Here is a 12,203-nt window from a genome sequence, read left to right as displayed (position 1 = left end):
GCCTTGTAGAATGAGTTTGGGAGTGTTCCTCCCTCTGCTATATTTTGGAAGAGTTTGAGAAGGATAGGTGTTAGCTCTTCTCTAAATGTTTGATAGAATTCGCCCGTGAAGCCATCTGGTCCTGGGCTTTTGTCTGTTGGAAAATTTTAAATCACAGTTTCAATTTCAGTGCTTGTGATTGGTCTTCATATTTTCTATTTCTTCCTGATTCAGTCTTGGCAGGTTGTGCATTTCTAAGAATTTGTCCATTTCTTCCAGGTTGTCCATTTTATTGGCATAGAGTTGCTTGTAGTAATCTCTCATGATCTTTTGTATTTCTGCAGTGTCAGTTGTTACTTCTCCTTTTTCATTTCTAATTCTATTGATTTGAGTCTTCTCCCTTTTTTTCTTGATGAGTCTGGCTAATAGTTTAGCAATTTTGTTTATCTTCTCAAAGAACCAGCTTTTAGTTTTATTGATCTTTGCTATCACTTCCTTCATTTCTTTTTCATTTATTTCTTATCTGATCTTTATGATTTCTTTCTTTCTGCTAACGTTGGGGTTTTTTGGTTCTTCTTTCTCTAATTGCTTTAGGTTCAAGGTTAGGTTGTTTATTTGAGATGTTTCCTGTTTCGTAAGGTAGGATTATATTGCTATAAACTTCCCTCTTAGAACTGCTTTTGCTGCATCCCATAGATTTTGGGTCGTCGTGTCTCCATTGTCATTTGTTTCTAGGTATTTTTTGATTTCCTCTTTGATTTCTTCAGTGATCACTTCATTATTAAGTAGTGTATTGTTTAGCCTCCATGTGTTTGTATTTTTTACAGATCATTTGCTGTAATTGATATCTAGTCTCATAGCGTTGTGGTCGTAAAATATACTTGATACGATTTCAATTTTCTTAAATTTAGCAAGGCTTGATTTGTGACCCAAGATATGATCTATCCTGGAGAATGTTCCATGAGCACTTGAGAAAAATGTGTATTCTGTTGTTTTTGGATGGAATGGCCTATAAATATCAATTAAGTCCATCTTGTTTAATGTATCAGTTAAAGCTGTGTTTCCTTATTTATTTTCATTTTGGATGATCTGTCCATTGGTGAACGTGGGGTGTTAAAGTTCCCTACTATGAATGTGTTACTGTCGATTTCCCCTTTTATGGCTGTTAGTATTTGCCTTATGTATTGAGGTGCTCCTATGTTGGGTGCATAAATATTTACAATTGTTTTATCTTCTTCTTGGATCGATCCCTTGATCATTATGTCGTGTCCTTCTTTGTCTCTTCTAATAGGCTTTGTTTTAAAGTCTATTTTGTCTGATATGAGAATTGCTACTCCAGCTTTCTTTTGGTTTCCATTTGCATGGAATATCTTTTTCCATCCCCTTACTTTCAGTGTGTATGTGTCTCTAGGTCTGAAGTGGGTCTCTTGTAGACAACATATATATGGGTCTTGTTTTTGTATCCATTCAGCCAATCTGTGTCTTTTGGTGGGAGCATTCAGTCCATTTACATTTAAGGTAATTATCGATATGTATGTTCCCATTCCCATTTTCTTAACTGTTTTGGGTTCGTTATTGTAGGTCTTTTCCTTCTCTTGTGTTTCTTGCCTAGAGAAGTTCCTTTAGCAGTTGTTGTAGAGCTGGTTTGGTGGTGCTGAACTCTCTCAGCTTTTGCTTGTCTGTAAAGGTTTTAATTTCTCCATCAAATCTGAATGAGATCCTTGCTGGGTAGAGTAATCTTGGTTGCAGGTTTTTCTCCTTCATCACTTTCAATATGTCCTGCCACTCCCTTCTGGCTTGTGGAGTTTCTGCTGAAAGATCAGCTGTTAACCTTATGGGGATTCCCTTGTGTGTTATTTGTTGTTTTTCTCTTGCTGCTTTTAATATGCTTTCTTTGTATTTAATTTTTGACAGTTTGATTAACATGTGTCTTGGCGTATTTCTCCTTGGATTTATCCTGTATGGGACAAAAAAAAAAAAAAAAGAAAAGAAAACCTAGTACCAATTTGTGACTGAGCTATTCCAATTTTATGAATTAATCTTTAAAAAAATTCATCAAATCAACACCAGATTATAAAGAATTTTTACTGAAATTTGTTTTTTAACACCTCCAAAAGAGAAACAACCCAAATGTCTAAGAAAATGTTAATAATAACATATTTTCACATATTCAGCTGTGTAATACAATTAGGAATAAAAATGAAGATTTCAAAAAAAAAAAAAAAACCTGGACAGACAGAACCCTGGGACAAATGGTAAAAGCAAAACTATACAGACAAGATCACACACAGAAGCATATGCATACACACTCACAAAAAGAAAAAAAAGGGGGAAAAAAAATCGTTGCTCCCAAAGTCCACCTCCTCAATTTGGGATGATTCATTGTCTATTCAGGTATTCCACAGATGCAGGGTACATCAAGTTGATTGTGGAGATTTAATCCGCTGCTCCTGAGGCTGCTGGGAGAGATTTCTCCTTCTCTTCTTTGTTCGCACAGCTCCCAGGGGCTCAGCTTTGGATTTGGCCCCGCCTCTGCGTGTAGGTCGCCGGAGGGCATGTGTTCTTTGCTCAGACAGGACGAGGTTAAAGGAGCAGCTGATTCGGCAGCTGTGGCTCACTCAGGCCGTGGGGGAGGGAGGGGCACGGAGTGCGGGGCGAGCCTGAGCGGCAGAGGCCGGCGTGACGTTGCAGCAGCCTGAGGCGCGCCGTGCGTTCTCCCGGGAAAGTTGTCCCTGGATCCCGGGACCCTGGCAGTGGCGGGCTGCACAGTCTCCCCGGAAGGGGGGTGTGGACAGTGATCTGTGCTTGTACACAGGCTTCTTGGTGGCAGCAGCAGCGGCCTTAGCGTCTCATGCCCGTCTCTGGGGTCCGCGCTTTTAGCCGCGGCTCACGCACGTCTCTGGAGCTCCTTTAAGCAGCGCTTTAATCCCCTCTCCTCGCGCACCAGGAAACAAAGCAGGAAGAAAAAGTTTCTTGTCTCTTCGGCAGCTCCAGACTTTTCCCGGACTCCCTCCCGGCTAGCCGTGGCGCACTAACCCCCTGCAGGCTGTGTTCATGCCGCCAACCCCAGTCCTCTCCGTGAGCTCGACCGAAGCCCGAGCCTCAGCTCCCAGCGCCGCCCACGCGGGCGGGGGACCAGACAAGCCTCTCGGCCTGGTGAGTGCCGGTCGGCCCTGATCCTCTGTGCGGGAATCTCGCCGCTTTGCCCTCCGCACCCCTGTTGCTGTGCTCTCCTCTGCAGCTCCGAAGCTTCCCCCTCTGCCACCCGCAGTCTCCGCCCGCGAAGGGGCTTGTAGTGTGTGGAAACGTTTCCTCCTTCACAGCTCCCTCCCACTAGCGCAGGTCCCGTCCCTATCCTTTTGTCTCTGTTTTTTCTGTTTTCGTTTGCCCTACTCAGGTACGTGGGGAGTTCCTTGCCTTTTGGGAAGTCTGAGGTCTTCTGCCAGCGTTCTGTAGGAGTTGTGCCACATGTAGATGTATTTCTGATGTATTTGTGGGGAGGAAGGTGATCTCCGAGTCTTACTCTTCCGCCATCTTGAAGCTCCTCCTTTATTTATTTTTGACCATGTCGGGTCTTGGTTGCGGCATGTGGGATCTTTTGCTGTGGTGTGTGGGCTCTGTAGTTGCAGCACGCGGGCTCTGTAGTTGTGGTGTGAGAGCTTAGCAGTTGCAGCACATGGGCTTAGTTGCCCCATGGCATGTGGGATCTTAGTTCCCCAACCAGGGATCGAACCTGCGTCCTCTGCATTGGAAGGTGGATTCTTAACCACTGGACCACCAGGGAAGTCCCAAGATGTGCTCATTTTAAACTCTTAATATGATGGTTGCTAATGACCATCAGTGGCAGTTACCTTATGTTGGATGTCAATGTGACAACAAATATTTGTTGAGCACCTTCCTTATCTGGGGAGGAGGGAATGTTGCTGGATTCTTTAGACTTTTTCTAAGGACTTTGCCTGTTACTGGGAAGGTGATAGCAATCACAGGGGACAGGGCTGTGAAGGGGATGGTCAGGAGAGACCATCCCCTCACCTTCCCTGTTTTTTCTTGCTGTAGCCAATGTGATGCACAGCTGAGTTAGTATTGGAGCTACAGGCCTTATTCTTGGATCAGGGAGGAGGCTTATCCTGTTGAGGATTATCTAAAAGGAGACTGCTTGGATGACTAGACCCTTCTGGTATCTTCTGAAGGGGGCAGCGTCAGGCCTGAGTCAGCCCTGATTTCTGCTGTAGACAGGGCCGAGCCCCCCACTCCACCTATAACCTTGGTCCCCTTCTGCCCGTAGGTTTCACCCTTAGCAACCAGGTACAGCAGACCATTTCCATGCGGTATGCATGCAGCAAACTTGGCATCGACTTTGACAGCTTCCTTGCTTGTATGATCTGCCTGGAGACACTCTTCAGTGAGTCACTCTCTCCTTTAACCCTATCTCATTTCTCCTGAGGTGCGGAGAGGGGCAGGGGGCAGGGCCAGCAAGCAGAACCAGACAGGCTTCAGAAACTGTGGCATCCTTGGGGGAGGGGAAGCAGAAACTAAAGCGGCCGAGGAAGCCCAAGCTGGCCACGCCCAAAGTGCTGCCTTCTCTGGGAGATTTAAAAAGATTGTTGTGGGCTTCCCTGGTGGCGCAGTGGTTGAGAGTCCGCCTGCCGATGCAGGGGACACGGGTTCGTGCCCCGGTCCGGGAAGATCCCACATGCTGTGAAGCGGCTGGGCCCGTGAGCCATGGCTGCTGAGCCTGCGCGTCCGGCGCCTGTGCTCTGCAACGGGAAAGATTGTTGTGCACCTACTACATGCAGTCACTGGGCCAAATGAATGAGTCCCAGCAACGGTCCTTAAATGGCTTTTAACATCTGTGCCTCCATGGGGATCATAATGAGAGCATGTGTCACTTCCCAGGGAGGGAATAGGGGTCTCCTTCTGGAAGCCTTTAGATGGTCTAGTGCCCCCTTGGGCTCATGCTAAGGTATCATATTAAGGGAGGGAGTTTTCCTTCCAGTGAGGGCTGGGAAGTGGTAAATTCTAATGGGGAAGGGTCAGTGACTGGATTACCCACAAATGGGGAAACCACCTCTGTTCCACGACCCCATCGCCAACCCCTGTTGAAAGAATTGCAAGTTTCTAGAGCTTCTGAGGGTGGAGATGGCAAAAGGACCTTCTCTGCTCACATCTGGAGGTTTGTCTAATTGGGCAAGGGGACATCTGCTGTCTAAAACCCTCACCCTGGGCACTGGATCCAGATCTAGCTTTTCAGGGTCCCTGAAGCTGAGTGGGAGCTGGGAAGGGTGCAGGGGCCGGGGGAAGGTACCAGGTGGGGTGGACAGAGACAGCTCTCTTTGGCTGTTCCAAAGTCCAGGAACATCCCCATCTGATGTCATTCGTTCTCTGTCATTCTAGAACTGTTCAGCCTTCTGAACAAGGACCAGAATGGCATTGTCCGGCTCTCTCTGGCAGAGGTAAGTGGTTTTGATAAACTGCTTGGTGATGATACTTGAACATTCTTGGATGGTATTGCTGCCGAGCGCTGTTAATTCACACTGACTCGTCTTATTTCCATGTGGATACAGCACATGTTCTATGGCAGGCATTGCCGGGAGGAGTGTGATTGTCATCAATCTTCCAAATATTATTATGTATTATTATTATTATTGTTGTTGTTTTAAAGAGAAAGCTACAGTTACATATCAGATCATTTCAAGGATGCAAGCTCTTATTAATTTGGATGGAATGGTGGGTGGTAGGTATAATTTAAAGTGCCTAACTTTTAGGACCAGGCATCTTTGATTGACGTATAGAAGGATATCAGAAACAAAGAATTAAATTGCAACAAGGTAGAGTGCAGATGCAAAATAGATGGGTGTAAATTACCGTGTACAAAGCCCATAATGTCTTACGCTGACAACGTCGTGCCCTTCCCCTGTGGAGGGCTGCAGCCTATGCAGCAGGGCCTTTATTGGCCTGTGGGGATGCAGGTGTGGGTATGTGCTGAGGGGCCAGGCCAGGAGGCATTGCCCTAGATCTGTTTCTCAGGCAGAGGAACTAGAGCACCAGGTTATTCCTGGCCCTGCCTAGTTGTCTGGGTACAACCACTTCTTTTCTTCTCTAGAATGGGAATGTCATTGACCCCTTTCAGTGATCTAGGGAAGGCCCTCCTGGAAGCATGTCTGTGGATGTCTACAAACACCCGCTCAATAGTGTTGGACCTGAAACTTTTGGAAGTCCCTTTGGGGCTAAGCTTTTCCTAAGTCACTTTTCCATGGGGCTCTGGCTCAGGGGGTAGTGACCTAGTTAAGGGCTTCCTTGCTTCCTCCTGTTGAGCAAGGCACTTACTGGAGGACACAGCTAGAACAAGTCATACCACGTGAGGCAGGAGAGCGCCTCTGGCGCAGTCACACCAGCTCCTGAGGACCCCTGAGCTCACCCCGATCTCCTTATTTTGCAGTGGCTGTGCTGTATGTTGGTCTGACCCAGGGCTGTGGACATTGGTGATGCTCCCTGCCAGCCTGCCTGCCTCTTTTCTCCCTTTCTTTACAGTTTTGTGAACATTTATCCTCAAGGGGGCATTCACTGGTGATTCATCTCTTCCTTGCCGTTTCTTGTTCCCTGAGATCCTGGCCTGTCCCACTGGAGCAGTCCGGGGAGCCCGAGATCTCTTTCAGCAGCATTTAAGCTGATCCCAGAGCACAATGGAGAGACAGAAATTAATTAAAGTTGTGGGTCAAAATGGTTTCTGCCTTCCTCTAGCGATATGTAATCTGGGGGGTGCCCTGGGGTGTTCCTGCTTTAGAAAAGACGTTCTTGAGCAATGACGCAGCCCAAAGCTGCTGAAAGATGTGAAATGTGGGTGAATTTCTTGGAGGAAAGGCCTGCTATAGATTAAACTGCCTCTGGGGACTGCCTTCAGGAAAGGAGCTGCCCCTGCCCTTCTGAGGAGGGTGCAGGGAAGGGCTGCTGGGGGAGAGGCCTTTCTTCCTCACTTGCAGACGGGAGAAATTGCTATACTGCAGGTCGGCATGGGCTAAAGGAAAGGATAGGAAAATTCTTGCTGAGGGGAATTCTTACCTGACAAATAGCTTGAGGGGAAATGCAGTTCAGGTGAGTTTTGCTCATGGCGGAACACAACGATCTTTGTTGTTGGTAAGAAAATAGGTACCATAGCCTAGTGTCCTAATGGGTAGCTGGGGCAGAGCTGACTCTCATACGCGGATGTTGGAAATGAAGTGTACAGGAAGATGAGTGTCTTAGTCAGTTTGGGCTGTCTGAGCAAATACCAGAGACCAGGTGGCTTATAAAAAAACAGACACATTTTCTCACAGTTGTGGAGGCTAGAAGTCCGAGATAGGAGCAGCATAGTTGGGTTCTGGAGATCTCTCTCAGACTATAGACTTCTCATTGTGTCCTCACAGGGTGGAGAGCAGAGGGGAAGTAAGATCTCTCATGATTCTTGGAAGAACACTAATCCCATTCATGAGGGCCCCACCCTCATGACCTTATCCAACCCTAATTAGCCCTCCAGGTCCCACCTCCTGATACCACCACATTGGGGGGTGTGGTTTCAACGTATGAATTCGAAGGGGATACAGCCATTCAGCCCATAGCTGTGACCTACTGGAGGGAAAACACACATTTATGCCTTGGCCTCTGCATTAGTCTGATTAAAGATTAACTTTTGACCTCCAGAAGTAGAGCTGGATGAACGTTCCTTAGAAGAACATGATTTATAAGTATGGTATAACACCCGTCAGCTTGTTTTTTTTTTTTTTGAAGTATAGTTGATTTACAATATTGTGTTAGTTTCATGTGTAGAGCAAAGTGATTTAGGTATATATATATATATATTTTTTTTCAGATTATTTTCCATTATAGGTTATTACAAGATATTGAATATAGTTCCCTGTGCTAAACAGTAGGACCTTGTTGTTTATCCATTCTATATATAATAGTTTGCATCTGCTAACTTCAATCTCCCAATCCATCCCTCCCCCTCCTCCCCTTGGCAACCTCAAGTCTGTTCTCTATGTCTGGGAGTCTGTATCTGTTTTGTAAATAGGTTCATTTGGGTCATATTTTAGATTCCAAATGTAAGTGATACCATATGGTATTTGTCTTTCTCTTTCTGACTTACTTCACTCAGTATGATAATCTCTGATTGCATCCATGTGGCTACAAATGGCATTATTTCGTTCTTTTTATGGCTGAGTAGTATTCCATTGTGTGTGTGTGTGTGTGTGTGTGTGTGTGTGTGTGTGTATATATACATATAAACCACATCTTCTTTATCCATTCATCTGTTGATGGACACTTAGTTTGTTTCCATGTCTTGGCTATTGTAAATAGTGCTGCTATGAACATTGGGGTGCATGTATCTTTTTGAATTAGGGTTTTCTTTTTTTTCCTGGATATATATCCAGGAGTGGGGTTGCTGGATCATATGGTAGCTCTGTTTTTAGTTTTTAAAGGCTCTTTCCATAGTGGCTGCACCAATTTACATTCCCAGTGTAAGAAGATTCCCTTTTCTCCACACCCTCTCTAGCATTTATTATTTGTAGACTTTTTGTTGATGACCATTCTGAGTGAACACCAGTCCACTTTAATGCTGTCTTCAACTCTCCCAAGGCCCAGCGGGGAGAAGGGGTAGGCCCTTAACTGAAGGGGGCTGTGGGAGCTCTGGGATCCCACCCCTCAGGGAGAGGCTCTGGGACGGCGCCCCTGCAGGGAAAGCTCACTCACTGGAGGGTGGAGAAGGAGCTGTATTTGTTTGGCAGTCTGTGGGTCCCAGAAGAAAAGAGGTCCTTCCACGTGTAGTCAGAAGTATGAGGGAGCATTCATCACCTGGGTCATCTGCAGGACCCAGCAGGTGTATGTCCAGCTGCCCTCAGGCTGCCTGGGGATACCACCCAGCCTGCCCCTGTCGGCCCAGGTGGTGTTAGCTACAAGTCCCTGACCCACCCCGTTGTTTAAAAATAAAGTACTACAAAGCAGTTCTCCTTTACGTTTCGAATATAGCATGGCTGCCTAAGTTGAAAGGACTGTGTTGTAATCGGCGGGCAGCAGGGAGGTTTATTTTTCAGGCCTACAAGCTACTTCAGGGAATAGTCTGGTAAGCAAAAAACCCAAACCAAACAGAAAAACCCAAAAAACAGTTTAGTTACAAAATAGATTTGCTTTGGGGGTCCCAGTCCCAGGGAAGTGTTGTGCTGGGGACTTCTTACCAGTACAGCCTGTGAGGCCAGCTAAGGATCTTCACACTGCATAGCTTTCCTCTTAAACACCCGAGAGTTTGCTGTCTGCTCCTCTCTGCCCCCTGAATTAAGGCAGCAGAGGTGCTGCTTTTTGGTGTGGCCTCTTCGTCGCCCCTCTGTGTGGCTGCATCTCAGGAAAGATCAGCCCCTGCTGGATGGCGGCTCCTCAGCGTGGATTCCCCAGGGAGGCTCCTGTGCTTCCCCGGCCGAGGCCTCCCCCACGTTATTGCGTTCACGTGTTTCACGTCTTCTCTGTTCCTGTGGACAGTCTGTGAATGCAGAGTGTTCCTAATTCCTCCAGAGCCTAGAACAGTGCCTGGCACAGAGTAGGCGCTCGGTGAATGAAACCCGTGTCCTTTCCTTTGCACATGAGGAAGTTCTGCAGCACTTGGGCCCCACTTTGTTTTCCCAGTAGAGAGGATGGGTTTGCACTGGTCCCTCACAGCAATTTCCTGCAGCCCCAGAGGGGAACTGCTGATGTTTGGATGCGTTACAGCCAGCCTCCGTGGGCGGGTGAAGGGCTGGAGGGGGGGATGGCGAGAAGAAGAAGATGTGTCCCCTGCAGGGTCCCCAGGCTCCTTCCCACCCCATGCCAGGAGCCGAGGCAGCCATTGCCTCCCACGTCGGCGGGTCTTTGATTTGTGCAGAGAACCCTTGGAGGCTCTCGGCTTCCCCGCTTTCTGGAAGGAGAGGGAAGCAGCTCGGCAGGAGGCTTGAGGCAGCTATGGGGGTCAGGGTGAGCCTCCTTCTCTTCCTCTCCATCCTCCCTCGCCTGCAGAGCCCCGTCACTTCTCTTAAAGGCCGAGCTTGTTTCCTCATTAGTAAACGTGAGGACACACATGCTACCATGCCACCCCCAGACGCAACTGAGGCCTCCGGGGGCATGGAACCTGACACTGGCGGGAGGCGGTCAGGGTGTATGGACTATGCCGGGTAATTCCACACCAGCAAGGCCACCTCTAGCCAGTCCCCTTTCCCGTGAGAGCTTCGAGTCACGCAGTATTAGCTTTCTGCTCACGTCGCCGGCCCGAGCAGGGCTTTCGGTAATTATGCACAGTCGCAGAAGCCTCGTTGATCAGGGCTGGGAGAAGCCGGTGGCCCTGCCACACGCAGCAGGGGGCTCTTCCCGCCAAGGTCCCGACGGCATCCTGTGCGTCCTGCCCGGGGCGCAGCTGGTGGAGGCCCCCGCCCTGCTCGGGGCTCCCCTCCGTTCCTCACCGCCTCCCTAAAGCCAGCTGCTCCTCCGGGCTGGGGCAGCGGGGCACACAGCAAATTCCTGCATCAGCTGTTCTCGCTCTGCCACCTAGGCTGACTTCTTGCCTCTCACTCCAAGCCTCACGCTGCGCAGCCTCTCAGATGCCCAGCATCTTTTTTTTTTTTGCGGTACGCAGGCCTCTCACTGCTGTGGCCTCTCCCGTTGCAGAGCACAGGCTCTGCATTTTATTTTATTACACAGCCACAAAACTATTATCCAACTTAACAAAATTAGCAATAATTCTTTACTCACATCTAATAACCAGTCTATATTCAAATCTCCTTGATAGACTTAAAAATATACTTTTACAGTTGGTTTATTTGACTGAGGATTCAACCAGGGTCCTCATTTTTCTGGTTTTAATCTACAGCAATCTTCCATTTTTGGGGGGTATTGAATGATTGATGCATAATTGCGGCTTTAAGAAAGAATATTGGTGATATGAATCTGCTCTATCTGCTTCTCAGTCTAATTAAATCTCACGCAGAGCGCCCGTCCCCTCCGGCTTCCTCCTTCTCACCACGACCAGGCAGGATGGTCTGTAGGGACTGGAATCTGGGAAAAGGGCATCTAGTTTTCCCTCCACTGTGGTTTCCATCCAAGCCCGCCTGTCCTTGCCGGTGGCATCTCCTGCTGGTGGCCTGTTGGCTCCAGAACCATCTGAGCTGGAGCCTCCCCTTCTGGGCCACACCTGGTTTTTGTTCAGGTCACCTTGTTCTCTGACCCTGAGGTTCATGGCTCCTTTCAGCCAGTGGGGCGGGGCAGTACTCATCCTAACCCTGAGGACGCCAGGCCCCCGGGGAGGCCTGCAGACCAGCGATCTGCCTCTGAGTGTTCACCGAGGGGAACGGCTCAGTTAGTAAAAACAGAGGAAAGCACATGGGAATTCTCTGGGATTTAGAAGGTATTGTGGTTCTGTGCATAGTGTAAGCCTTCAATTTCGGCTTGTTGCATTGGATTGAATTCAGCAAGGAAGAGAAGATTAGGAGATGAGAGACATTATCTGGTGATGAAATTCAAGCCCAAATGTTCCTGTAGTCACAGTTATTCTACTTATGCTCTGGGAGGGATTGGCAGGGAGCCCGTTCCAGAACCTCACAGACACTCATGTGTGGATTTGCACACTGGGCTTACCCAATGGGCATGAGGGGCTTCTGTCTGGCCCCTAGGCTACTCCTGGAGACCTGGAGTGGAATCCCCTGAGCCTCCTGACGGCAGTGGGGTGGGTTCTCAGGGCGTGGAGCCACGCTCTTCAATTCTACTCAGTAATTTGATCAGTAAACGTCTTAAGCACCAACTACAAGCCAGGCTCAGTGCTCACCCTGGGAGCTGTAGGGGGGGTGAGGTGGGATGGTGGGATAGTGGGTGGCGCAAGGATGAATAACTGGGGTCTCTGCCTCCCAGAACCTTCCAGGCGAATGGGGGAGACAGACTTCTACACAAGTAACACGATTTGAAACAGTGTAACATCAGTGCTGGAAGTGAGGTACAGAAAAGACAGGCCACGAGAAGAGAGAGAGGTTAATGCTGTCTCAGGAAAGGGAGCAGGTTTCCTGCAAGATGGGTAGGAATTGGGCAGCTGGGACTTCATTCAGTCATTTGGTAAATATTAATTATGCATCAGCTATATTCTAGGTATTGTGCGGGCACCAGTAAATGAGAGGGAAAGGTGTTCCAGATGGAGGGAACAGCATGAGAGGAGGGAAGAGCATAGGAAAAGACAGAGCCTG

At 48.1% G+C, this 12,203-nt stretch overlaps 1 protein-coding gene across 1 annotated transcript in view; it reads left to right on the top strand.

Moving 5' to 3' along the window:
* The window catches only part of CAPN8 (calpain 8), a 101,125-nt gene extending 94,683 nt beyond the window's left edge, over positions 1-6,442 (top strand). Inside the window, 3 exon segments of the mRNA XM_030868595.2 lie at positions 4,265-4,381; positions 5,374-5,432; positions 6,419-6,442. Coding sequence (XP_030724455.2) covers positions 4,265-4,381; positions 5,374-5,432; positions 6,419-6,442 — 200 coding nt within the window.
* The last annotated feature ends 5,761 nt before the right edge of the window (positions 6,443-12,203 follow it).

The sequence above is a fragment of the Globicephala melas genome, chromosome 1 (genome assembly GCF_963455315.2).
Source record: "Globicephala melas chromosome 1, mGloMel1.2, whole genome shotgun sequence".
Classification (NCBI taxonomy): domain Eukaryota; kingdom Metazoa; phylum Chordata; class Mammalia; order Artiodactyla; family Delphinidae; genus Globicephala; species Globicephala melas.
Note: the sequence above shows the minus strand (reverse complement) of the source record. Positions and strands in the feature narration are given on the sequence as shown.